We start from the raw sequence: 25,445 nt of genomic DNA, 5'->3' as shown, positions 1-25,445 counted from the left end.
AACTAGATCATGTTGCTCAGAGCTGTGTCCAGTGGACCTTTAATGTTTCCAGGGATGGGACATCCACCAGCTCTTCGGGCAACCTGCACCAATGCTTTACCACCAGCATTGTAAAAAACTTTTTCCATATATCTAATCTAAATTGACCCTCCTTTAGTTTAAAACCATTGCCCGTTGTCCTATTGCAACAGACTCTGCAAAAAAGTCTGTCTGCATCTTTCTTATGGATCCCCTTTGAATCCTGAAAGGCAGCAATAAGATGTCCCTGGAGGTGGTTAGCTCAAAGTCAGCGGTCAGAAGGCAGTCCTACCATCGCAGACATGCGCTGATGTCTCACAGAAATATGGAATGTTTTTTTGCCTTGTATTTTGTGAATGGACTTGTATTTTGGTTTCCTTGTGTTTTTCTCCTCCCTCTGTTTAGAAATATGGGTTTTTTTCTTTTTGAATGGTAGCCCTCTCTTTAGGTTAGCTTCTCATTGTACAAAGATTGAAAGATTCTTGATCGAATGTGATCAACTGAACAATATTGCCTATATAGGACTTCAGAATATTGTACATAGAATTGGGAAAAATAAAGAGAAGGATAAATTCAAGGAGTTAGTAGGGATTTTATTTGCATTTTGTGTTTTGACTTGAAGAATGTCTTTAAGTTACATTTTCAAGACTGTCTCTTAAATCTTGTCTGCTTTAAACTTGTACTTGAACTACAAGTTAGAATTCTCATTTCCTTTTGTCCAGCAGCTGATTTTAAAGCAGCTTATGAAATATTAATGGGCACACAGTGTCTTCAACAATGTAGTTTTCAGAAAGAATGCTGCCAAACTAATATTCAATGTCACGTTTTCCCTTTCACCTCTTGGAAGGGGCGTCAGAAGGGATTCTGGGAAGATTGACTGCATTGGCAGATAGAACACATCTCATTAAATTGAATTTAAATCCTTGCTTGATAAGATTAAATGTGATTCATAATTTTTTATCTTTCCCTCAAGAGGTTATTGAACACACTAGGTAAAATAAAAGCTCTAAATGTTCATAAATCATTAATGTGTTCCCATTAGTATAGTACTCAGTTTTAACCCAACTGGTGTACCCAGTCTTAAGGAGTATAGACTAGTCTTCCTAAACTAGACGGTTAGACTTTTTGCAAAATTAGTGACAGAAATTCCTCCATTCCTCTGTTCATTTTGCAAAAAGAAATTGGTACTGTAACAGGCATCAGTTCTGTGTGCAAATGCACTGTATAAAAGAACTGATACATCTTAAAGCTAGATGTGCAAGTTGGATTTTTTTGCTCCAACTGCTGCAGGCTTTGGTTTTGCAGGTACCTGCCAGGCCTCAGCTTTTGGACTCTTGAGTAACAGCTGATGGCATCAAGGATGGTAGTTGCAAAAGACAGGGTCATTCCCCACCTGCCCTTCAAGCTACCATTTCCTTTTGGTTGTTGTAACCAATAAAGCTTGAAATCAGAATCTGACAACAGCCCCTCCTTTTAAGTCATAGAATCATTGAATGGTTTGGGTTGGAAGGAACATTAAAGGCCATCTAGTTCCAACCACCACACCATGGACATTTCCAGGGATGGGGCATTGACTTATGACAATGCGAGTTTCTCCCATTGGCTGCAGTAGACACCAGTGTTCAGAGAAGGTGTTTTTAATAGGAACCAAAATAAAAAAATTAACATAGTGACCAAGAAAGAGTCTGGTCAAGATCTTTTACATTTTGTATCCAAAACCAAACCGTGGACAACTTAGATGAAAGCTATGACTGTGGGAATGAAAGGAAATAGGGTCAATATGCTGGGCAGCAGCCCTACCCTGTTTGAACAGGCTACTCTATGTGAGAATAGAGGCAGGAGGGAAAGAAAGTGTGAGACAGACACTGTTTCCAGACATAGTGGTGTGGGGCTTGATTTTATTCTTTGCAGAGTCTTTCTGATTTCAGAATAGTTCTGTCCCTTGGGGGAATCAGTTACTGGGATATGTGTTGGCGAGGTGGAGATGGTGAATCTTCCAGAACGGAATCATTTAGACAAAAAAAAGAAAAAGAACAACAAAGCACTACTTCAAATTAACTTTTGTTTGCTTTTTATTTTCTTTTTCCTTTAGAGGTCCAAAATGCTTATTTTTCAATTTGTTTATTTACAGTAGTTTTCAACTCATTAGAGATCCTAAGTCCTTTTCAGTTTTGCAATTCTTACTCAGTTAGTCTTCCTACTCAGTAATTAGAGAAAAAAAAAGTGATTTGATTTATTCAATAAGATTTGAAGTGGTAATGAATTGTTATATCTTGTAACTGATCAGGAATTTTTTAGCTAATTAAATCATTAAGAAAGGTATATAGTTGTATATATTGGGTTGTTCTGTATAGTGACTCTGGTGTAGTATATCAAATGCAGTACAGTATCAGAAAACGATAGCTATCCCTTGAGAAAACAGCATTGGAATTTTCCTTTAGTTTTCCCTTTTAAAAAAACATCAGAGTAGACTCAGCCCACATGAAAAGTCCTGATGAATTTACACCTGTGTTCTGTAACATTTCATCATCCTTTCACACAAGGCCAGATATTTCCACTGGCTTCATATACAGAAAACTTCTTTTGGTTTTGACAGTGTATTAGAATCTTCACAAAAATTGTGTGCAGGTTTACTGTTTATGTTTTGGCACTAAAAATAATTCTAGGAGTACTACAAGTGTTAAAAAAAATATCCTTAGCTTTTGCATTATCTCAGTATTTTTAATTTCAAAACTGAATTTTTCATGACCGTTCAGACACATGGTTCATTAATGCACTTTTAGTGATTCTTAATGATGATGCAGTTTGTAAAGTTACTGTAAAGTGAAATTAGAGTAAATGTGACCTAACTTTGCAATTCTGCAAAATGTGTAACAAAGTGACTAGCAAATTAAGTGACTTCATCCATCTGTGAAATATTTCAAGGTCACACCTTTATTGGCTACAAGATTTCTAACTAAAAAGACAGAGGATGACAGTACTTACAGTTTGATAATGTTTGCTTACTGAGCGTGAAATGAAATTTAACAGTGCAGCATGTCTACATTTGTAAATTTATTGTGGTTGTTTAGACTTCTTGGAAAATGAAATGTCAACTTATCACTCTCGGCTTCCAGAATGTGATCTTTAGGTCCAGCAGAAAAGTTCACTTTGTAAAGTTTTCTTCTTTAAATGAGTGTGACATTAATTTTTTTAATGGATTTCTTAAGCAAAACAAAACTCATGGCACAACTGCATCTGAAGGTAGGATGCGGCAATACCAGCATATCTGATGCAGCAGCTGCTCATTATCATAGTCCTTCCTACCAGCAAGCATCATGTTCAGGTCAATGGGACAGTGTGTGAGGTTAAGCTCTTACTCTAGATTGAGATCTTCTATCATAGCAGTACAAAAATTGTGTCATCTACACCTGAATAAGTAGTGCATGGAGTGATTTGCAGGAAAGACAACTCCAGGAGTAGAGATTAGTATGGTCAATTGTAAATACCTGAGACACCTTTTTTTAGTCATTAAACTCAGACCTAAGGGGTTTTTTTTTAAAGAGAAAGAAGAATGGCAAATTCCGAAGCAGTTTATTAAAGAATCTTATTTGTCAGTCAATACCATGTGATACTCTGCACAATATAGTATAAAACCAGGGAGAATGTGTGAGTGTGTCTACAGAATTGCTTCAGAACTTCTGAGCAAAATGTTAATGGTTAAGTAATCAAAATAGCAATAATTAACAAGTTGGTTTGTAAAATAAATGTCCTGTCTGAATTTGCGTCTTTTAGAGCTGTAGATGTATTCTGAGCCATCTGAAAGAGTGAAAAAGTTTCTTGGGATATGTGCAATAATTACAAGACTCTTTGGGATAGTGAAGTTTTAGCTGTGTCAGTTTTGCATACTGATTGATAATGATTTAACTGGTCTGGTGGGAAAATTCCTTAGTATTTTCTCTTATCATTTTGTTATTGTTGGTGAAAACTGAGGTCTCCGAGTATCTTGGTCTCTTGAATCTTGAGGTGATTAATTACAAGCTCTGCCATTTCGTGTATGTGTTAGGAAATAAGGAACTTGCCCTTTGAGCGGTATATTCATTTTATGTGGCTTTCATAATTAACAAAGAGGAGTGCTATTTATATCTTGATACGCACATTTTTACCCAAGTGACCAAATACATCATAGGGTACAAAAACTCCAAGAGTTGTGAATTCCCGCATCATTACCTGCAGACCAAGACAGAAACAATCCCTGAAGTTATGGATCTGGCTGAAGAGCACAGGGCAGAGAGTTTGAGGACGAAAATGTGTGTTTAAAAATGTGGTAAGGTGGATGTGTTAGGAATGACTTCTTGAGAACAGCTTCAAAAGCATTTGTATTTACTATTGATGAAGAGTGCCACAGTAGAGGAATGAAGTAAATCCTGGTGTACAATGCATCACTAAAGAGAAGATTGAAAAATCAGACTACTTTGTCTCTGCTCAGTGTCCCAGAATGTAAATTCCAAGTAATTTTTCGTTTGGGAACTATCAGCTTTCAAGAAGAAATCTCAATTATTATTTTGCTTCTGAAATATATGCTGAGGTCAAGGATCTCATAGTCTTTACAAGTAAAATCAGAATTATTTGTTCTACCCTATATTGTTACACTGTAAAGCGTGCAACACTGAGCAAGTGATTATATTTAGTCCCACAATTTTATATGACAAAGTTGTTATTGTAAGAGTGAATTTACAGCAGCAAATGTCAAGCTGTGTGGCAGAAGTAAATGAGATTCAGAACCCCAGGATGTAGTGATTTTTTTTTTCCCTTTGGTTTGCTTCTTAACATTCAAACACAGGAACACTGGTCTCATAGAGCACATAGCAGACAATTTTGAAGTCTGCATTTGCTTTGTCTGTATTTCCTTTGTTAACCTCTTAGCAGCAGCATTAAGCAGATTTTGTGGGTTTTTTCTTTCCTCTTCCCCTGGATGGAAAAAGGTGGGCTTGAACTAGGAAACAAATTGCAAACTGAGCAGCAGAACCTGCTCTGTGCCCTTGGAATGGGGACAGAAGGGAAGTGAAACCTCATACATAAAGAGGTGTCAGCAGCTCTCATTTCCCAAACTGCTGTTTGGCATGAGAGAGATGAAGTACCACACTAATGTTCAATGGTCCTTGCTATTGAGAGCTGGTGGATGGAAACCTTGATCCTTCAGTGCTGTGGACATGTGCCTGGGCCTCATTACTGGGAGTTTACATGTGAAGTTGTCCTTTTGCCTTTCAGGTCTGTATTCTTTTTACTTGGTATACTTTGTGGTTTCAGACTGTGTAAGGACAATCTGGATGTATTTAAAACTGGATGTGGAGGGCACTGAGAGAGAAGGAGAAGGGTTAATCCATCGGAGCAACTGGATTCTTCATTGCTATCATGTCAGCCTGTGCCTCTGAGGCAGTGGACTCCAGATGGATGGTTTAATTTGCATATATATTTACATAGTCTTTTATTGTAAATTCATGTGATCATAATGAGGAATTTCTCTGTAGTAGTCTTTTCTTGACAGTTAGGCAGAATTTTCTTCTTGTCAGAGCTCACCTGCAATAAAATCTTTCTATTTATCTACAATATCTTGGCCCTGATAAAACATGGAGCTCAGGATACAACTCAGCATTCTGGATGTCTTTGTTTTTTTCCCAGAGGTGCATCTCCATTGCTCCAGTTTCGTAGCTGCCTCCTGATTTTTCATCTTTTTGCCTTCAGATTTCTTTCCTGTTGCCCATCCTTTATTACTTCTAACTGCTCCTTCAGTTAATTAAACAAATTGCAGAAGTGTCTTGTTGCAATAATTAGTTCGTCAGAGAAATGCAAAATATATGACTGGTGGATGTTTTCAGTAATGAAACATAACAAGGTTTTTACTGCTCTTTATAACTAAATATTGGTAAGAGAAGAGGTGGAATGCCCGTTATGGTGCTGCTGGGAAATACAGATATTCCTCTGCACCAGGGATTTTATAAATCTGAATCTTTTGTATAGGATCTCTGGTACAGAGAATTGATACTAGATAGAAGATGGACAGGGAGGAGGATTTGTAGGAAATGGCATGTGGAGGTTTCTCCTCTCTTGTGTTCTGCATCATGCTGGACCTTTGTGTTTTACAGTGAAACCTCTTTAGGCCCTTGGAAGTAGGATGAGATAGGCTATAGGAATGTATGTCTGTGTGTGTACTCAGAGCTCACCTCTCAGTGGGTCAGTGGTCACAGATGGGGGCAGGAAGGATAGGATGCATCTATGGGAGGATGAGCAGGCTCCTTATCCACAACCCTTTTTGCTAATCTCATGAGGTAAAAGAGAGTAAATCTGTTTAATGTCACACGGTAAAACGTCTCTTGCATGAACTCTTACATGTGAAGAGATGTTGAATGATTGATTGTCCTGTGATTTACCTTCAGTCTCACACAACGTATTCACAGAGGTCTTAGGTCTTCCACTGTCAATTAACTGTGAAATGCCACCTACTGCAACCTTGTTTGATGGCACGCTATAGCTCTCATGGTGTGTGGTCTATAGCTTAAGAAAATATTTTGATGCTTCTGTGTGAGAACTTTATTTAATGTATTTGCTAGGTATTTTTGTTCTAGCCAGCTGTAATATCATAAATTAACTATTCATTCTTTCCAGTGCTCTGTGTGTATTTTAATTATCACTAGAGTTAAAATGTGCCGTTGTTGAAGAATCAAAAATTGGGGAAATACAATGGTTTTTTTACTCAGTGAGGAGTAAAAACCATATCTATATTCCAAACCACTTCTTCATATGTATTTCATATTTGATTTGAGATATCCTTTGTGCATAAAACAGACACACTATGCAAAATCTTGGTAGTGTTCCCTCTAGCCATTTGCTACGTTTCTTTCGAAAGATGAAAACACCTTTAATTCAGACTTTCCAAAGAACTGTGTTGTAGTTTTAGTATTTTAAAATTTCAGTCTACTGCTTTAACCCTGAAGGGGTTTTACATATGGTTGGAACAGTGCTCTGGTTAGCTTTTCTTGCAGAATTGTTATTGGTGTCACAAAACATTAAGGAAATTCAGACTTTTTTTGTGCTTAATTTTACCTGAGATGTATGTCCTTGGTGGTGGTAAAGTTAGCATTTTTTAGTGCATATTTGTATATTGTAATTAGTCACTTACTTAAAGCCAAATAGGCTAGAAAGACAAGAAAAAAATAGAATGTATGCAAACGGCTTTAGCTGAATTGAAGGGGAAAAAAAAAGTGTCTTTTCCCCTGAAGCATACATTCTGCATGAAATTCAACTTGACAAGTGACCCTTTCAAAACAGCGCTACAAAGATTTCTCGGCATTCTCCATATATGAGAGGCAGCATTCTTGTATTGTAAGCACAAGCAGCCCCCCAGTTCCCTCTAAATGAAAATAGCCTCTTCCTCTATCCTTTGTGTTCTGTTTTACCCTTATCCCTGTGTTGGCATTCACATTTATGAGCACACTTTTATGTGAGAAAACTTCGCAAAAAGCAAAACCATTGTGATTGTTTGTACAAAATAACATATATGATAAAATACAATAGAGAACTTAAAGTATTGAAAATGTGTGTGTGTCCACTTGGAAAAAGAAAAGGAAAAAAGATGGAAAAGAAAAAATATTTTCCAGTTAATTTAATTTACAACTAGGTGATGCAAAAGCTGAACTCCAGCTCTCAAGTCTTGCATTAATTTAGGAGCACAAGACAAAAATGGTCTATGATTCTGTGTGAGCAATGAATAACAAGAATGTGTGACTTGTGAAATGAATGAATGCATTAAAATCAGAACAAACTGATAATTTAACAGTGTATAACAAGTATCAGATCTTAAAAATAATAGTAGTGGACCAGCAGTATTTTATCACCATCCAGTTCTCCTGCAGCAGCATTCTAGAGAAAATGCACTGGTTACTCTGTATTTAGATATATATTGTCAAGTGGGAGAGATATGCAGTATAATATTCAGTATGTCTCATGCCTTCAGTGTTCTTTCCAGATGTCGTTAGGAAGAAAACAAAACTTGTGTTCAGAAGCTGGCTTAACAGATGGGTTTTGGGTGGGGAGTGGTACCTCGGGGTGGTGGGCTGCTGCTAGATACTCCTCACACACAATATTGACTTTGTACACAGCGCTGCTTCTGCATATATGGACCATATGTTCTCATAGAGTTTAATAGACTGTGGATTACAGGCATTTTATAATTTTCAAATTGGCAAACTCACATTTTACAGCAAGATATTTAGGGCAAAGAACTGAAAATTGCAGCCTTGACATGCCCATTTATCGCATGTGAACAAACATCTCTTGAAAAACTAGAAGGTCAGGCAAGATCATACTGTAAGAAAAACAGGGAGATTAGTTCCTGTGTTAATTATTGCTGGTCTTCAAAAACAATGACAGCAGATTATCAAATCATCCCTCAATTGGAAGAGAACCAGAGAAGAAACGATTTGTTCTTCCCTTTTGAGGTTTGCTGTACCTTTATTCTGAGGGGTTTGAGGGAGGTGGGAAAAACCCCATTTCCTCTATTCAGACAGCCTCCAAGAGCTGTTTATATTGATCTTAATTTTTGTATTGTGCATGTACAATTCTGTGGACTTTTTCCACAAGAGTAACCTGAAGCAGGTAGATCTCTGCAACTGCCATTGTGTGCTCTCTTACATGGGTTGCCTCCCAGTGAGGGGCATGCCTTCCCCCACCAGAAGACTTTTAAGAGCTGCCCAGAGAAGCAGAGGGACATACAAGAGGGTAGGAGGGTTCATCTGTCTGAAATACTTTTCTTCTAAACACTGAGACATACTGATGAACAGGGAACGTATACCTGCTCCAAACTGTTAATATTTGGTGCTCATTCCATTCTGTATTTATGATACAACACATTAAAGAGTCTTGCTTCATATACAGGCTCTGGTTTCAAAGCATCATGTTTGCATGTCCACTCAAATGGAAATACTTGTTAAGTATTTACTACCTTAGTGGCTTGTCCTTGGATACCAAAACGTTTTTCCTACTGCTTTCCCCAAATACTGGAGAAGTGCTGTAGAAAATAAGTATTTCACTTGTGGAAGTTTACCTTGATAACTGCATAGCTAATTTTGTGCAAAGAAAATGTTAAATGCAGATATTTTACATGATGAGAAACCTAATCTTTGCTCTGGGTAGGGTATAAAGAGAAGTTAAAGCTTAAATGCTGACATCTGTCTTCTAGAAAATTATCCGTGGCTGCAAAAGCATTTATGCTTCAGCTCAACTTTTCAAAAAGGACTGCCTTATTTATATGTTATTGCTATGAAGTCTTTTCCAGTAAGTCACTGACCTGAGACTGATCTAGTTTGATGGACTTCTCCTTGACTTAAACAGATTAGTTATCAGAATGGAGCATGCAAATATTATCTAATTGGTGTCACTGGGCAAAATTTTTGTTATGCAAATCATGCTGGAGACAGCATGACAATCCTTGCTTCTTCTAAGGAATCCCCTTGGAAATGGCAATAGAATGCTTGCTTTGATTGGAGTAGGCAGAAAGGATGAGCCAAAGAGCTTCAGACATATTTACATTGCAACTTTCTGTTGTGGCATTAAAACACCAGAAAATTGATTCTCCAAATTCTAGTTCAGAGACAGCTTCAGAATATAAACCAACACCTAATTTTATGCCCTCTGGGCATAATTATCCTATTCTCTTCATCATTAAGGATGAAACTCATTGTCATCTCTGATGTTTCGCATTTTAAAAATTTGAAAGCCAGTGTTTGTTTCTTTCTCTGCTGGTCCTGTAAAATCAATTTGCCTTTCTGAAACTGCCGTATGTCTCTTTTAGTTTCTGCTTTTTTATTCCTTTTCAAGCAGAAGGTTGCAAGAACCGTGTTCATTTTCATTAATAAATGAGTTCTTCACCACAAGAAGCTGCAGAAGGGTGAATTCTGAACAATGGGGAAAGCGGTAGTTTAGCTATTTGTTTGGATTTTTTTTCAATTACTGTGTTTATGAAATAGTTCTCCATGTATACCTTTGAAAGTAGGACTATGATTAAATATTTACAGGTATTGTATATGAGGAGTAGCTAATGAATGTCTCCAGTATTTTCAGCAAACAGTAGCAGTGGTATGTAATGCATATCTGAAACAAAAGTTTTCTTCAGAAATCTTCAGAAATCTTTCTAGTATAGTAAGGCACTTAATACTCTGACTTGAATTAATATATAACAATGATGTCGTCAGTTAAGGTATTTCCTTCTCTTTAAATTGCCCTGAATACCACAATATTTTAGGTCAGAGAAAATCCTATCAAAAGCTTAGCTTGCTCTATGTTTAAAAAAAAAAAAAAAGAAGTAAAAATTCTGAAATGACATGTCTCTGCAGTTTGCATTCATTTAAAAGGAAAAGAGTGTATGTTTTACGTGCTGGCAGGACTGTCAGTTTGTGTGTTAGAAACTGCAAGCCTGCTTCTGGATCTTCAGCATAGGAGATGAAGCCTGATCTTTGTGGAGAGTAGTAGGTGGTGCACAGTGAAGTGCAGCAGAGCTTGAACCCCCTCTGCTTATCTGGGGAGAGCTTGTGCTCCCCCCAACCCCTTCATACTTTACACACAGCATAGGTGGGAGCTATTAGCATGAGCACTGGCCAATAATACCATTTAGTGCATTGTTTTCTGCTTTACTATGGCAGCCATATAGCTATGTGATGCATGAGCGTGAGAGAGAAGGGGAAGTCCATTGCACAAGGTAATGAAGTGCTTTCCAAAGATCAAAATTTGCCCAAACTTATATTGGTTCTCTCTAGAAAGCGGTCAGGTGGTTGGTGTGCTGCACCTGCTGCTTGTGGTGCTACTTGAGGTCATTTGGTTGCTCCCTTATCTGCTTGCTTGCTGTATTTGTCTTGTTATGGAAAGGCCTGAAGTCTCCCTAGGGCTTGCTGAGGACTGGGGAATCTGCTTCTGGAGGGGCATGTTGAGCAACAGAGGCACTGGAAGAGGTCGTATTTTCTTAATAAATGCCAAATGTGTCTGCTTGATTCCACTTTCCAGTTTTCATTTAGAAGACAGTTTAAAAGCAAGAAATTTTTACATTTTCTCCTTTTTAAAAAGCTTTGTCATTTTTAATTGAACTTAATAATTTAACTTCAAGAAGCAGTGATGGCTGCAAGACTTCTGTCTTGAATGTTTCCAACACCTACAAATACCTTTTTGCACATCTGCCGGGGAGAGTCCTCAAGAGGTGCAATTACAACATCAAACCAACATTTCCCTCTCTGAAAAGAGAGAGTGCTGCCTCTGCTGTAGGCTACATCTTTGGTTTTCATGTTTCGTGACACTAATGTTTTTGCTGCTAGGTGGCAGAACACAGAAGAGATGTGAGTTGAAACCTTCAAAACATACAGTGATCACTTCTCAAAGTCCATAGGTGAAGTTTTATTGGCTTTTTTATTTTTGGTAATATGCCTGTAATATTCCTGTAAGGTCTTTACCATTTGAAAGTTGAAAGGTGTGTGAAAAATACAGACTTGTAATGAAATACAACCTCCTTGTAGAAGTTTCACTAAAAATAGTTCTGGTGGTGCCCTGGGGGTGTTCATCAGCAAGCGACAGCGGCTGCGTTTTCACAGCAGGAAAGCAGGACTGGTGAGGTCAAGGAGGATGACTGTATTCCTGTGAGGAACGTGGTAGGAGCATCCAGGGTTTTTTGAGCTTTTATGGATAAAATGAGTGTGGATTTCTGACAATATTGTTCCAAAATACCTGGAAAGCTGGAACAAGCACTAAAGAGTTGCAGTTCCAGCTTTCAGTGTGTGTGTGTTTTAGGATCCTCAGGGACCTTTAGGTATCAGGTCTAGCTGACCTTCGCTTACAGCTTTCACGTTTCAAAACTAGAAAATCCCAACTTAACACTGATCAATCTCTGCATACTTCTTTTGAAACAGAATTGATAAGTTACAATCCTGGTTTTTGCTTTACATCTTTTATGCTTTTAAAAATGCTGTCCTGGTTTACACTTTGCAAAATAATGACTCACTGAAACGTCTGCATCACCAGAAACTAATCCCTGCTGTACATGCTTGTCATTTTCCAGGTGATGAACCTGTAAAATCTATTTTACAGAAAGAGTTTCTGACTTCATTATGCTCACAGGTGCAAAATGGTATCTCTTGGGGGCCTGATACCAAGTGGCCATGTTCAGCACATAGTTTGACAGACGTGACTGCTTGATCCCTGACTTGTGCAAGCAGACAGGAGGGATCCTGCTGGACTAGAGACCTCACTGAGCTTGCAGGAACGTGATTACAATAAAAACACCGTAATAGATGTCCATGTGATAGGATTTGAGCAGTCACTGCTTTTGTTTTTGTGCGGGAGGGAAACTTCATCAGAAACACGGATGAAATTCCAGCCTTATCTTAGGGAATGCATGTAGGTTTCAGGCATGCAGCAAGAGAGCCAGCACCTTTTCAGGCTTTTTGCTTCTCTCATCCTGTGCAAAGAATAATCTGCAGCACCTTAATTTTAAAGTTTTTAGAACTCTGCTGGGATTTGAAATGGTTATTGTCATAGTGTGCCTGTGATGTTGCTTCCTTTGTTTGCCTACTGCCGTATACCCTGGCCAGCTCTGTAGGAGACCTGTCTGTGGAGTGCCTTTTAATGTTTAGATCTAGCAGTGATTGGAATACACTAATGCCCGGTGGGTATATGTGTCATTTTTTAACAGCTGCCGAGCGTTCTCCCTGCTGCTCCAATTAACACATTCGGCACACACTTGCCGGTGAGTGGGCTGTGTGTACGGATTAAACCACTTTGCTATTTATTCATCCAGCGTATGAGATGCCAGAAATGGGTCAGCATGTTTCCTCTTCTTGCAACAAATGAAATCAAACGGGCTCCTGAGCCTGTGCCCAGGTAGAGATGAGGGCAGCATTTAACTGGCGAATGGAAACCTGTTTTGCCTTGAGACATGGTTCAGTCCATTGACTAACATCTATCCCCGCCTCCCAGCCCCTCTTCAAATGATGGAGACACAGGATAGAGAGCTCTCAGTGCTGGGCTTACCCTTGCTGGCAAGCAGGTCTCTTCAACTTTGTCCTCTGCTGCTTAATAACAGCTTGAAATACTGAAATTTTCCTTTTTCTTCAATGCTTTCCTCCTATATTTATTTTCATGTTGAAATATTCCAGTCAGTAGATTTGATAAAGTGTGTCTGTGTCCCTTTTTTTTTAAAAAGGGAAAACAATATGCTTCCTAGTCACAGCTGAGATAAGGGAGGGGTTGTTTAATGGTAGCTGAGCGGCTGGTGGGAGCTGCAGCTCTGCTCTGGTGCTCACGGTTGATTCATGCTGGGACAGCTCTTTGTGAAGCAGAGGGCGAAGGGGGCTGCCGGCTGGGGCTGTGAGTGAGGCAGGAGATGGAGCGCTTCTTGGGCTTTGTCAAGCAGATAAGAAGATCAAGAAGAAGAAAAGGCAAAAAGTACCGGCCAGAGGAGGATTACCACGAGGGCTATGAGGATGTCTACTATTATGCCTCAGAACATTTTCGAAGTGAGTATTTTACATAACCTCATTTTCCTTTGGCTGTGATAAATGTTATGCTCTTAAGATGTTTAAACTCCAAAAATGCAAACAATATTCCTTCCTTGCTAGAACCTGAGCCTCATGTATATATTTATTAAAAGTCAGTTCTGTGAGGGCTTTATTTGACTCTGCTGCTGCTGAACAATACAAAGCATCTGAAGTGGCACAGAAGCTCTCAAAGTGAAGGGGGTCTGTCTGCAGACCCTGGTGAGATTTCAGATGCAGTTAATCCAGTCTGACTGCTGGAAACCTTTTGTTGAAACACTGTGTTGAGAAGCAGGTAGGGTGGTGGTAGCCCTCTTAGAGTGCCTTTGGAAAGCTGTGTGGATATTTTTAAAGCACTTCAGAGGCAGCGAGCACTCATTTGTAAGTTGAAGTTGATGATTGATGTGTGGTACTGAGGGAGAGTCAGTTTACTAAGCCTCTGCTATGACCTGGTCTTTTCAGTAGTGAGTAAATTGAGTGGGCTGGTTCCTTGCTGCAGGTCCAGGACCACTCCTGGAGAGTTAAGTGGAGGTTTTGTTTGCTGGAACTCACGTGATGGCACTCAGAAGCTCTGCCAGAAGCAAAATAAACCACCTGCTCAGAAGTCCCTGTGCGAACTGTGCACTGGACTCTGCAGCTTCTTAGAGTTTGGCCACTGTGCCGATCAGGCTTCAGAGCTGCCGGTCTGCCGTGGTCTTCTGGAGGAGGGGATGTGCCCAGAGGTGCCCACAGGGAGGGTGGGAAAGAGGGAAGTCATGCTCAGCCCCTGCCTGGGGACTTGTGCAGCACTGTCCGGGTGAGGTGGTGGCAGTAGAGCCAGCCATGCACAGAAATTGCCTTTTTAAAAGGCTTCTGCTGTTTCGGCCACTGGTTTGGGACCTTTGCAGTGAAGCTATGCCTTGTTGAGCTGCTGAAGTTCGGTGCACTGCTTTGTTGTTCGGTACCATGTGGGTGACTGTCAGTATTTTTTTTTCCTTATTTCCACTTTGCTGATATAAATCATGAGAACCTTATATTTGTTTTAAGATAAAATGAAAAGTGTGATTGTGCCTTACAGCACCAGAGAACTGCTATCTTGTGGAAAATTAGAAAACAAAAGAGTTGTTCTTGCTTGCTTTCTCCCAGTGTGCTATGCTTGCCTATCTCCAAAAGAGAACTAATGTAGGGGGCTTGGTTGTTTACTGGGCTTCTTCTTGATGCAATTTTGTTTACTTTCCATTTTCAAGAAAATTCATCATGCTGATAATATTAAATTATATAATTTATCTATGTTGTTAAGAGGGAGTTCATGCAAGAAAAAGACCTATTTGGGGGGCAATGCAGTCATAGTGGGTAACATAGTGACATAAAGTCGTTACACAAGAACTAAAAATTTTAAATCTGTTTAGCACTGAAAAATTTGAAAGTGATACATGTTAGTGAAAGCACGTAACTTTTTCTTGCTTTAATATGTAAATCAAAAGAACATGTCAAAGCTGTACGTCAAAGTATTTCCCTAGGTGATTGCTGTTGTTGAAGATCCTTTAAAGAAAAAAGCAAAACCCCTCCAAAAACTGTCAAATGTAATAAGAATTTCTTGAATGATGATTAATAAATTATTAACTCTTAACTAAATGTATGACACTAAGATTGAGCCAAATATCTAATAGGTTTTTCCTTTGACTCTACTGAGAAAATAAAAGGATAGTATGCACTTCAGCTTGTGGAGGTCATAAGTATTTCAAACTTGATGAAATGTGTGTCAGATTTTCAAGTGGTATTTGCAAGTGTTCAAGTACTCAGACTGAATGATTAAAATAGTGCACAGTCCTATGGAGTTGGATGCACAAGGAGTTTGCCACTTCTCACAGTTACTTAAACCAAATAGTCACAGGAGATTCAAGCCATGCGGTCTTTATAGAGATACCATCTCAAACACAGTTCCTCCTCACGTACTTTTGTCTGGTCTTTCCATGGGTTCTGTGTCGGTGTTTTGATTGGATAGGTGTGGGAGTTACTTAGAACAATATGCAAAATCTGAAAAGATGCTGCTGGTGCTACTACAACTGCTCTCGTCAAATTGAATTTAATGTATTTGGGACGATGAAATGTTTCATATTTAATTTAATTATGGTCTGGTGTTACACTGTTTATAGTACAAATTTAGAGTAATTGCAGAGCTTTTAATAGCCATTCCTTCTTCAGTTCTTTGCTTAGAAGAATGTGTGCTTGCGAGAAAGATTGTGTTTATTAGTACAATTTCTAGAATATCAGAGCTAATGAAATCAAATGTCTATTGTTCATTCGACTGAACAGAGCTGGAGCTTTTTTAGATTTAGTTTCCTTTATGTTGTTAGGCGTGCCTTCTCCATTATCATTTATGAGTTATATATCCAATTAGCCAGTACATTTGAAGTTTGTCTAAGACAATCACTTCATGAGCTTGTTACTCTCTTTCTCTTCCCCCATTCCTTATATTGCTTAGAGTGTTGCATGGAGGCAGAATTAATGGGAAAATGCAGAAACTGCATTAGAATAACCACAGGATCAAACAAAGACAACAAAGTTAAAAACAGAATAGGCCTCTGGGAATCACAGGAAAAAGGTGACTTTAGTTTGTCCTTAGCCCAGCTGTGCTTGAATATTGGGATATTGTTGCTCCTGCTGTTTGGTATACTGTCTTTACTCCCCTGAAGCCTTTTCATGGAAGACCATATTAGCTGTGATGTTGGGACACAGCTGGATGAAGGGAATGTGCAGTACTCCCTAAAGCTCCCTGGGTAAAAAAAAGATACCTAAGCTCCTGAGACAGATGTCTTTCTTCTTGGACATTTCATCCACTTGTGTTCAGTTAATGGATAACCTCATTTTGATGTGCAACACCAGCCTTCCTGTCTTTCTGAAGATTCTGTGCTACATAATGCTAGAAAAACTAAAGTAGTAATTTTGGTATGCAAGCACATATTGACATTAGTAGTGCAGGCATCATACTCATTTCAGTGAGACTTTGCAGTGTGAACATAATGGGTGATGAAATTGCTACCCAACCTACTCAGATGAGTTGGTGCTTATTGCATAAAACACTTTAAAAATCATCATATTTATCTTGAGCAGCATTACGGCACTGCCATTCAACCTGTTCCTTATAATTAGGCTTTGCATGAAAAAAGGCCCTTGTTGTATTTTTACAAAGACTGTTTGCAGACCATCAGTAATGCTGTGTAGCAGAACTTCCTGGAATGCTCCCAAAAACGACATATGTCCTTTTGCTGAAGTCAGGGTGTTGTGCCAAGACCTTTGAGTTTCAGCTTAGTCTTGAGTGGGAGTGTGGTTTTGGGACCCAGCCCAACTTGGTCACCTCTGACCAAAACAAGCACTTCTTCCCACAGCCTAAAATGATTTCAGCACTAAGTCTTTATTTTTCAAGGATTTGAGTTTCTTCCAACTGATTTTGGAACTTCACAGGTTGCATGAGACGTGCAGGTCTAGAGGGTATCGCTGTGAATGCTTCTTGCTAAATTTTGTCTTATTTATGTTACTTCTGTTGTCTGTCATCCATCTCCTGGAAGATCATCTTTTCTCATTGGTGGTTCTTCTTCTTCTGATGTTAATCTCAACGTGGTTCACAGTGTAGTCTGTTCGCATAAAGATTTTGCTTTCTATATTGATGCAATGACAACAGTAAGTAATGATCTCAAAAAGCAATGTTTAAAGAATTCTTCTAGTAAACACCCACTAACCTGAAAGGTCCCATGATTTTAGCCTTGACCTTAAAATGTGTGAGTTAGTCACCAGGGCCCCATGAATAACTTGCTTCTATCATTTGTCAAGGCCTAGTATGTGGTGTGTAACAAGAGCATTGATATCTTAGACAAAGTAATCTGCCATAGTCTGCATCTGCAGTGCAGTCATGTATCATTTCCCTCTCTGATGCCATTTGTTAATTATTTCACAATTCGGGTGTGGGAATTATCTGGTTCCTCAGTTTAGGACCATCAACCTCTTTGAATTTGTCCCCTAAATACATGTGATGATCTTTCCATTAATTTCCCCTTCTCTCTCCCTGTGTCATCACTAGAAAGTGAAGGTAAGGTACTTGACTCCTAGCCTAGCAAATATGGTAAAGAAAGGAAAAACTGAAGGTTTTATGTGAGTCAGAATGGAAAATGTCCTCTTTGTTGACTGAAATCTGGGAATGATTAGTTAAAATTAATATTGGATATATGATACACTTATTGGGATGGTGTCAGCAGAAAAACTCCGCTTGGGCATTATTCTCCAACACAGCTGGATGTTACAGTGCAGAAACTCCCGCACCATGGCTGCCAAAATGTTTGGAATAAATGTCTTTGCATTTCATACCCGAGTTGGTGTTAAAGCTGTATTAAATATGTAAGACAAAACACCAAGGGGAGTGATATACCTATGGTTTCTTAATGCTGCGGTCAGTAGCAACATCACTCTTTGTCAAGATTTTCTCCATTTTGTAAATTAGTACAAATAGTTCTTGTTTGCAGCAATCTCATAGATTTGATTTGGGTTGCAGAAGAGTTAATGATTTTATGAGTCATGTGGTGACAAGGGAATTGAATATCTCTGGTTCAAGTTGCAGAAATGTTAATTGATCTTAAGGATGAGGAATGCAGGACGACCGCTTTCCATTTTACGAGTCTGTGTTGCTAGTTTGCAGTTTAACTGGATGTGCATGTTTGTGTGGGTCGTTCTTCACCTATCACAGATCCTGTTATGTCAGTACAATTATATGTCAGCTTTCATAGAAACTAAAGGGAAAATGTTTGTTGAAGCCTACAAGAAAAAAAGACTGGGTAACCTGAGAAGATGATATGGCAGGCTTTGAAAACACTATGAAAATAACACAAAAAAATAACTAAAATTTATTTAAACTTCTGATTTCCTTCTTCTTAGTAACTGTTGTTTGGTTGTTGGAATGTGGAGATTTTCATTAATGTTGTTGAGTATTTCTGTTTTCCATAAGCCACTTTTTTTCCTGAGGTCTGGATAGCCCCAACACGAGTTCATCATAGGCGCGATGCCCATGTGCCGACAGACTCTGTCATCACAGGGCTACCATCCAGTGTCAGTTTGCAAGCCAGGCATGGTGATAAAGGAGGCTGCTGTATTTGAAGCTTTATTGCTGGGACAGGCAGTGTCAACTTTACCATTCAAGATTTTCTGCATGAAACAAAAGTGGTATCTTTTTCTACTGTCGTGCTCATCATGGTTGCTAGTGAACTTACTCTTTCTAGTGCAACTCAAGTGGAGAAGAAGAATTACATACTATTCTCATTTTCTAGACAAGCAAGTTAGTAGGAGTAGGTAATAAAATGAAGACTGTTACCAGCTCTTCAGCCTCCCATTAAATTATTTAGGTTTTCTAAGCCCATAAGAAATATGAGTGTATTAAAATCGTATTTTACTTCTTTTCTGTTTTATATTAGTTAAAACATGTGAGTCTTGGGATGAGGCTTGTGTTTGTAGATTTTAGCCTGATTGAATAGTGGCTTTAGCTGTATTATGTCGTTCAAGTAAGTTCAAATATAACTAAATTGGCATTATTACTTGTGCTGCAGTAGTGTGATACCCAGCCACAGGCTCTGCTAGTGAGGCACCTAAACCCTAGGCTGTGGGGTTACCCGCAGGACGGGAGCAATGCATTTCTTCTTGCCAGGTGGGTTGCATTTCTTCTTGCCAGGTGGGTGTGTGCTGGTTTTGGTGAAACATTTTCATTTTACATGAAACAGGCCACAAAAACTCTTCCTCTTCCTCTTCCTCTTCCTCTTCCTCTTCCTCTTCCTCTTCCTCTTCCTCTTCCTCTTCCTCTTCCTCTTCCATTATTTTTTCCCATTCTTTTTTTCTCATTCTTTTTTTCTCATTCTTTTTCTTTTTCTCTTTATCTCATTCTTTTCCTTTTCCTTTTCCTTGTTCTGTTTCTCCTTTGTTCTTTTTTCTTTAAAACTGTACTGCAACAGCCAGTTTCAAGTTTGTTAGTAATAGGATTGCTTTTTTAAATGTGTCTTTGTGGCTCTTCTGCAAGTGGCCCTTAGCCTGCTGGGTCAGCACAGAGCATGGATAGTAAAACATTGCTTTGGAGTTACTTGAGGGAAAACAGCTTATTTGTTTTAAGGCACTGAAATAATGAGACCTGAGTTACATAATTCTTTGCATGAAGTGTAAACACTTCTCCCTGCTAGCAATTACAAGTGTACAATTCCTGTGCTATTTTGTTTCATTTACTTTCCAGTCCTATTCTTCACTGAATAATTAAAGATCCTGATTGTCTCTGCGCAAGAAATTGACTCATTCTATGTCTTCCCCCTCTTCTAGTGGCTGCTGGTGTAAGGTCATACTTCAGTGTTTTAGAGAATTTGGCACCCTTTATATTTTTGAGTGTCAAGAATACATTATATTCACATTCAAACACAGATATTTAGAGAGATCGGGGCTTCCTCCTAGGAAATTATGTGTAAGTCCATGATTTTAATCATGGCTTTGTCAGTTTGCATCATGAACATGTAGTGATGTAATTATTTTTTCCCCTTGGACATTGTGAAGTGAATGAAGTAGCAGGTTTTATGAACTAAGATTAAAGAGAGAGGTAGAAGCAACAACTGAGGTGTCAGTTTTCATATTGGCCTTCAGTTCCAATGGAACACTTGAAACAATTAGTGGAACAAAGAAACAATATAAGTTGCTCGCTGACAAGATTATAAACATTTATTGAATGATTGCTCTGTTTTGTTACCAGGGCATGACAGGTGTAATTATTCATCATCTTGAATATAAACACCTGTTTACGTAGTTATTATTTCTATAAGACAAATGTGGTGGCACTCACTGTATGTGCAGAAATTCCTGCGCAGCTTTGTTCAATGTTTTCAGCAGAAAAGCACAGGGGTTGTGCTGTGACTGGGTGCAGGGGTCCATGATGACCACACTGCTGGTGACCCAGGCTCCTTAATGCTACTGGTTTTCTTCAGGGCATTTTCTAGTTTCCTTCTGAAACCCAGGAAATGATACACGAATCAGCATTCTGAGTACATATAGTCCTGATTGCAAAAGGCAGTGGAACTAAGGGTGCCTCTAGGACCTTCATTTGGCCTTTCACTAAGAGTCCTTAATGAAGGAACACCTGATCACTTCGGTAGTGATGTGACAGAGGCTGCACCAAGTCCTGTCAGACCTCATCCCTTGTTTTCCTCACTTGAGACCCTGAATTTGCAGATGGCTGGCACCAGTTACTGCAGCCTAGGGAGGTATGGTTTGTATATACAAAAATTACATAAGCCTCAATAGTCTGAAAATCTAGCCGTAAGGCATCTCAGGCTGCAACCCTTTAATTCTTGTGTAGCTTTCATGATAATCTCCCTGTACTCTGGTTCTCCACCTGTGAGATGAGGTTAATTGTACCTCTCCTTCACAGGTATGCTGTGAAAATAAATGTGTGTTTCCTAAGCTATCAAATGCTACAGTGATGAGCACAATAGAAGAGTTTGGGGAGAAAAGAATGTCCATTGGAAAGGGCTTGAATTAAGAGTGGGAATCAAGGCATGGAATTACACTTTGAGCAATGAAGGGAAAGCAAGATCTTAAATAATTTATCAGGTAGTTCAAATAATTTCTTTTGGGCATTAAATGAAATGAGGTCTCATGCAAAAAGTAGATCAGGTAATTAAAGATTGTGTTGTAATGCATACACAAAAGGAGACCAAGTTGAGAAACACTTAAATCTGGAATTTGCAGTTTGCTATTTTAATGGTTTGTGTGTGTGCACATGCATGTAGTAGAGAACATAGAGCCAACAGTTCCTTGGGTTTTAGCATGCCATGGAAATGTCATAACAGCATGTTATGGATATAATATTTGCTACAAATGAACCAAAATTTCATGTCCTTGAATTTAACATGCAGAAGTAAATTTTGGTGGGTGGCCATAGGATCTGATCACATGTGTATTACTTCAGTGCATTCTGTAGTAACAATCCCTGTGCTGACGTTGTGAGGGAGCACTGTGGGCAGCTCTGGGACAGAGGAGGGAGGAACCAGATTTATCTTTTGGCTGTCTCTGAGTACTTTGAACAGATGATGAGAGACACTTGAGGTGAACTATCTTTGGAAAGATTACCATGGGAAGAGCTAAATTTTGGAAGGCAGAAAGGATAAAAGAGTTTTTATCCTTTATGGGGAAAGGCCTTTTCCCCTTTATGGGGAAAATACTGTTTGAATGAAATCATGAAAAAGAAAGTGAAATCAAAAGTACGCAGATACCATGTGAAGTATTAACTCAGTAAGTTGTTTTCAAGTCTGTTTGCAAATGCTTCCTTTGGGTGTGTTTAACAAGCTCTGTGGCTGCTCAGGTCTATGTTATTTTGATAACATTGTCCCTCTCCCAGAAGGGTAAAACTCCTCACTTAACAATGCACCCTGTCACTATTCTGTCAGCTGGCAGCATCTCTATTAAGAGAAAAGAAAGTATTCACAAGGTATTACAAATAAATGCAGTACAAAATGAATGGTATGTAAACATGTTTTAAATAGAGATACTAGCTTTTTGCCCTTGCTTTCTGTAGGTTGGAGTAAGAAATAATTTAGAACCCTGATGACCTGCTACCTGCACCCCATTTGTAGGAGCACAGTTAAGCTGTGTAGTCACCAAGGGATGAGTCAGGCGGTGGCTGCACGCTGCAGCACCAGCTCTATTAGCGCCGAATGCTCAGAAATCAGAAGGGATGTTTGCCACACTGTCTGATAGGGATGTTGCATCTGACAGCCTAGTTTAGGGAAAATGAGAAAATGCTTGTGAAGGAAAGTTGGGAGAGAGCCTGGATCTATGGCAGAGCACTGCCAGCAGCAGCAGCAGTGCTCAGGTCAGTTGTCAGTAAATCGAAATACGTCTGGTGGCATTTACAGTTTGGAAAGCAGGAACGTGGATTTTCCATTGCGTGGTGGTAGAATTTCACGTGGCTTGTCATGAAAATGCTACGCTCCCTTTCATTTCTAAAAGGAGATAGGAATGCCTTCTGAAATGGAGAAACCAGAGCTGTTCAGGCCGGTGGTTATAGCTGCCCATCAGTAATTATAAAGAGTGTAGCAGGAGGGAGGAACTCTGAAATTCCTTTAGAATTTAATGACATTTTGATAGTCTGTGAAATGCTCCCTCTGTGACTTGACCTGTGTTTCATCTGGGCTTCACAGATTTGCAGAGGAGTTACACAGGCATCCCTAGCACTTCTAAATCTGTTGCCATTCACTTCTGCCATACCCTGGCAAGAAAAAAAAGAAGTCTTCTCAAGCTTAGGTTAATTATGATTTGCCTTTTTTTTTCTTGGTACACACTAAACATCTCACAAAAATAGAAGTGTATTTATGAATGTGGTAGGTTTTGAAAACTATCAGCTGCTCTCCCAGTGGTTATGTGTGTCTTAGCTGGCTTCTTCAGGCAGGGGTTGCTCAGCCCTGTGCTACAGGAGAGCAGAGAGAGAGAGGTTTCTCTGCTAGGAAGAGTACGACCATCCCTTTAAAATGCCACTGCTCCCAAGCATATCACAAGGGATGGAGAATGCACTGAATATTTTTATTTTGTAACTGGTACTTGATTTGTGTGCTGCAATTCAGTGTATTTTGTATTGGGTGGGTAGAAAACAGTGTTCCTTTCTAGTTTCTTTTGGCATTTTTGGTGTTTATTTTTTTCCTTCACTACTTCTTTGAATTCAGGCGCTTATAACAATGTGAACGACTGTGAGTTTTATAGGGCAGATTGTGTCATGCAAATTGTTTCCACAGACTGAGCAAAACTGTCGAAGGCTGTTCTGGTTACAGCCTGGAGTTTGTGGTCCTTTGTCTTGTGCAGATAATTGAGCTTTTTACAACCGCATGTCAATTCACAATAGGTTGTTTTCTTCCTTTTAGGTAGCAAAAGAAGTTTATTAGCTGCTGATGTAAGTCTCTTATAAAAATTTTGCTGGTGGCATAATTATTAACGAGGTTACATCAGTGTGAGCAGAGAAGCAGGCCAAGATAACATACTGCTCCATTGCATGAAAATAGCTTTAATATATGGAAAATGCTCAAATCCTCTGTCTTTCTCACAAAATTGCAATTAAGACAATTAAAAAAATTCTGAAAGCAATTGCTTGGAATTAATTCTTACACAGCTTCAATATGTTGGCATTCCATGCACTGGTAAAATGTTGGTGGATTTTCAGGTAAGGAAAATGTAGTTTTGGTGAGTGAGCTCTTACTTTGTGATGAAATGTCTTTCAAATCTTGATGACTTGGTAAGTATGTCTTATATGATTAATTAATGGATGGTAAGCAGCAGCAACTTGATGGCCTTGGTTTTATATAAACTACCACCAACTGATACAGGGACGTACAAATAAGGAGAAGAATCCAACTTGATGAGTAACCTACAGAAGGTGATTAATAAACACTTAAGATCACTTCTGCTCATTTTAACTGCTTTTCTAAACAGCTAGAATTGTTCTTGAAATTACTGGTAATATTTTCTTGGTCACAAATTATATATTTTAAATGCATAGCTTAATTAAACTTAAAGACATTGAGATACAAGCAATATTTAAAAATCTGTAGTAGTTTAATAGGTGAATTATCCTGAGTTTTTCTTTTTATTATTGCAGTGATTGAAAATGATCAGTTCTTCCCAGAAGGTCATTGAATTTTTTATCTGTAGGCTTCTAAATTCAGCTTTTGGAATCTACAAAATTTGTCCAGTTTTTAAGTCCAGTCTAATATAGTAACAAGGACCATAGTATGGAGGGACGAGTTAGGGGATGATATGTAATGAGAGAACTCATTTTGGTATTATGAAGAGCTTACCGTGTGCTAGTATGGCACCTTTTTTTTTTTTTTTTTTTAATCCTCCCCCAGCCTCCTTTCCCCTTTGCTGATGCATATAGTTCTTTAATTCTTCAGCTGGGCCCTGGGCAATTGAATGACCCTGTTTCCCTGATTTGGGTGTTTTTTCTGAAGTGGAAATTTTATGTATTCTCTGAATTACATACATGAAACCCCTCTCTCCTCACATATCCTGATGTCCTTTAAAGTACTTGAAAAATAAAACTATGCCACACATTACCTTCAGAATTTGAAGTCTAATAAAGACTTTTCTTGCAGTTTTGTCATTAAATCAAACCATTATCACAAAGGGGAGAAAGCAAACTCATCCCATCTGCAGTCATTTAAACCTTCATTCAAGGAAGGCTTTCAAGTTGTATACAGAAGGAAAGGATGGATTCAGAGGTGTGTGTCTTATTAATACAAAAAGGAAAATGCCTGCTCATGGTCCATAGTACATGGTTTACTTTTAAAAAGCGTGAGTTACATGTATTCTGGCTGCCAGCTGCTCTTTCTGCTTGCTTATTTATTTAAACAGACTAGCGTGTGCTGCTCAGCCAGCCAGGGGGATGGTCAGTTGTTAAATGTGACAGCACAGTCTAGAGCTCAAGATGTCTTTAGGCTTGACCCAAGGCCGCTGGGGATGCCTTAACTTGAGGCTAGGTTAAAAAAATGTGAATAGGAAGCTGTCTGGGAGAGAAGCAGAGGGAGTAAAGTTCCAATAGCCTTTACATCTGCAAGTTCAGCTGCTTTAGTCAGAGGTTCTGGTCTTGGGTTTTAATGTGTTTTACTGTGCATCTTAAAATGCATGGGGAGATTTATTTGTTTGTTTATAGCTGCTGCATGGAAAACAAAGCTTTCAAAAATCTGTCTGCAGTAATTCCACTTTTTCTGCTTGGTGTTTATTTTATCAAGCAGATTTACAGAGCTGACAGTGGGAGGTTTTTTTCTGGTTGTGTCAGCTGTGCGATGCTGTGGGCCAACCAAAGATTTAGTCCTGCAAGTGCCAGGCGTGTAACTCCAC

At 38.9% G+C, this 25,445-nt stretch overlaps 1 protein-coding gene across 8 annotated transcripts in view; it reads left to right on the top strand.

Annotated features, from left to right (window-relative positions):
* The window catches only part of GRIP1 (glutamate receptor interacting protein 1), a 314,298-nt gene that overhangs the window by 84,498 nt on the left and 204,355 nt on the right, over positions 1-25,445 (top strand). For 2 of the 8 annotated variants that reach the window (XM_085044545.1, XM_085044536.1), the window contains exon 1: positions 12,122-13,550. The exons of 1 other annotated variant lie outside the window; for it this stretch is intronic. In XM_085044545.1, coding sequence (XP_084900671.1) covers positions 13,418-13,550 — 133 coding nt within the window. In that variant the 5' untranslated portion in view covers positions 12,122-13,417. Of the gene's footprint in view, positions 1-12,119; positions 13,551-25,445 lie in introns of those variants that run through there. 5 more of the 8 variants (XM_085044547.1, XM_085044546.1, XM_085044560.1 and 2 more) reach the window with 4 other exon arrangements.

Source organism: Lichenostomus cassidix, chromosome 1Aa (assembly GCF_008360975.1).
Source record: "Lichenostomus cassidix isolate B80296 chromosome 1Aa, HeHo_3.0, whole genome shotgun sequence".
NCBI lineage: Eukaryota > Metazoa > Chordata > Aves > Passeriformes > Meliphagidae > Lichenostomus > Lichenostomus cassidix.
The sequence above is the reverse complement of the archived record's forward strand: the minus strand, read 5'-3'. Positions and strand labels throughout refer to the sequence as shown.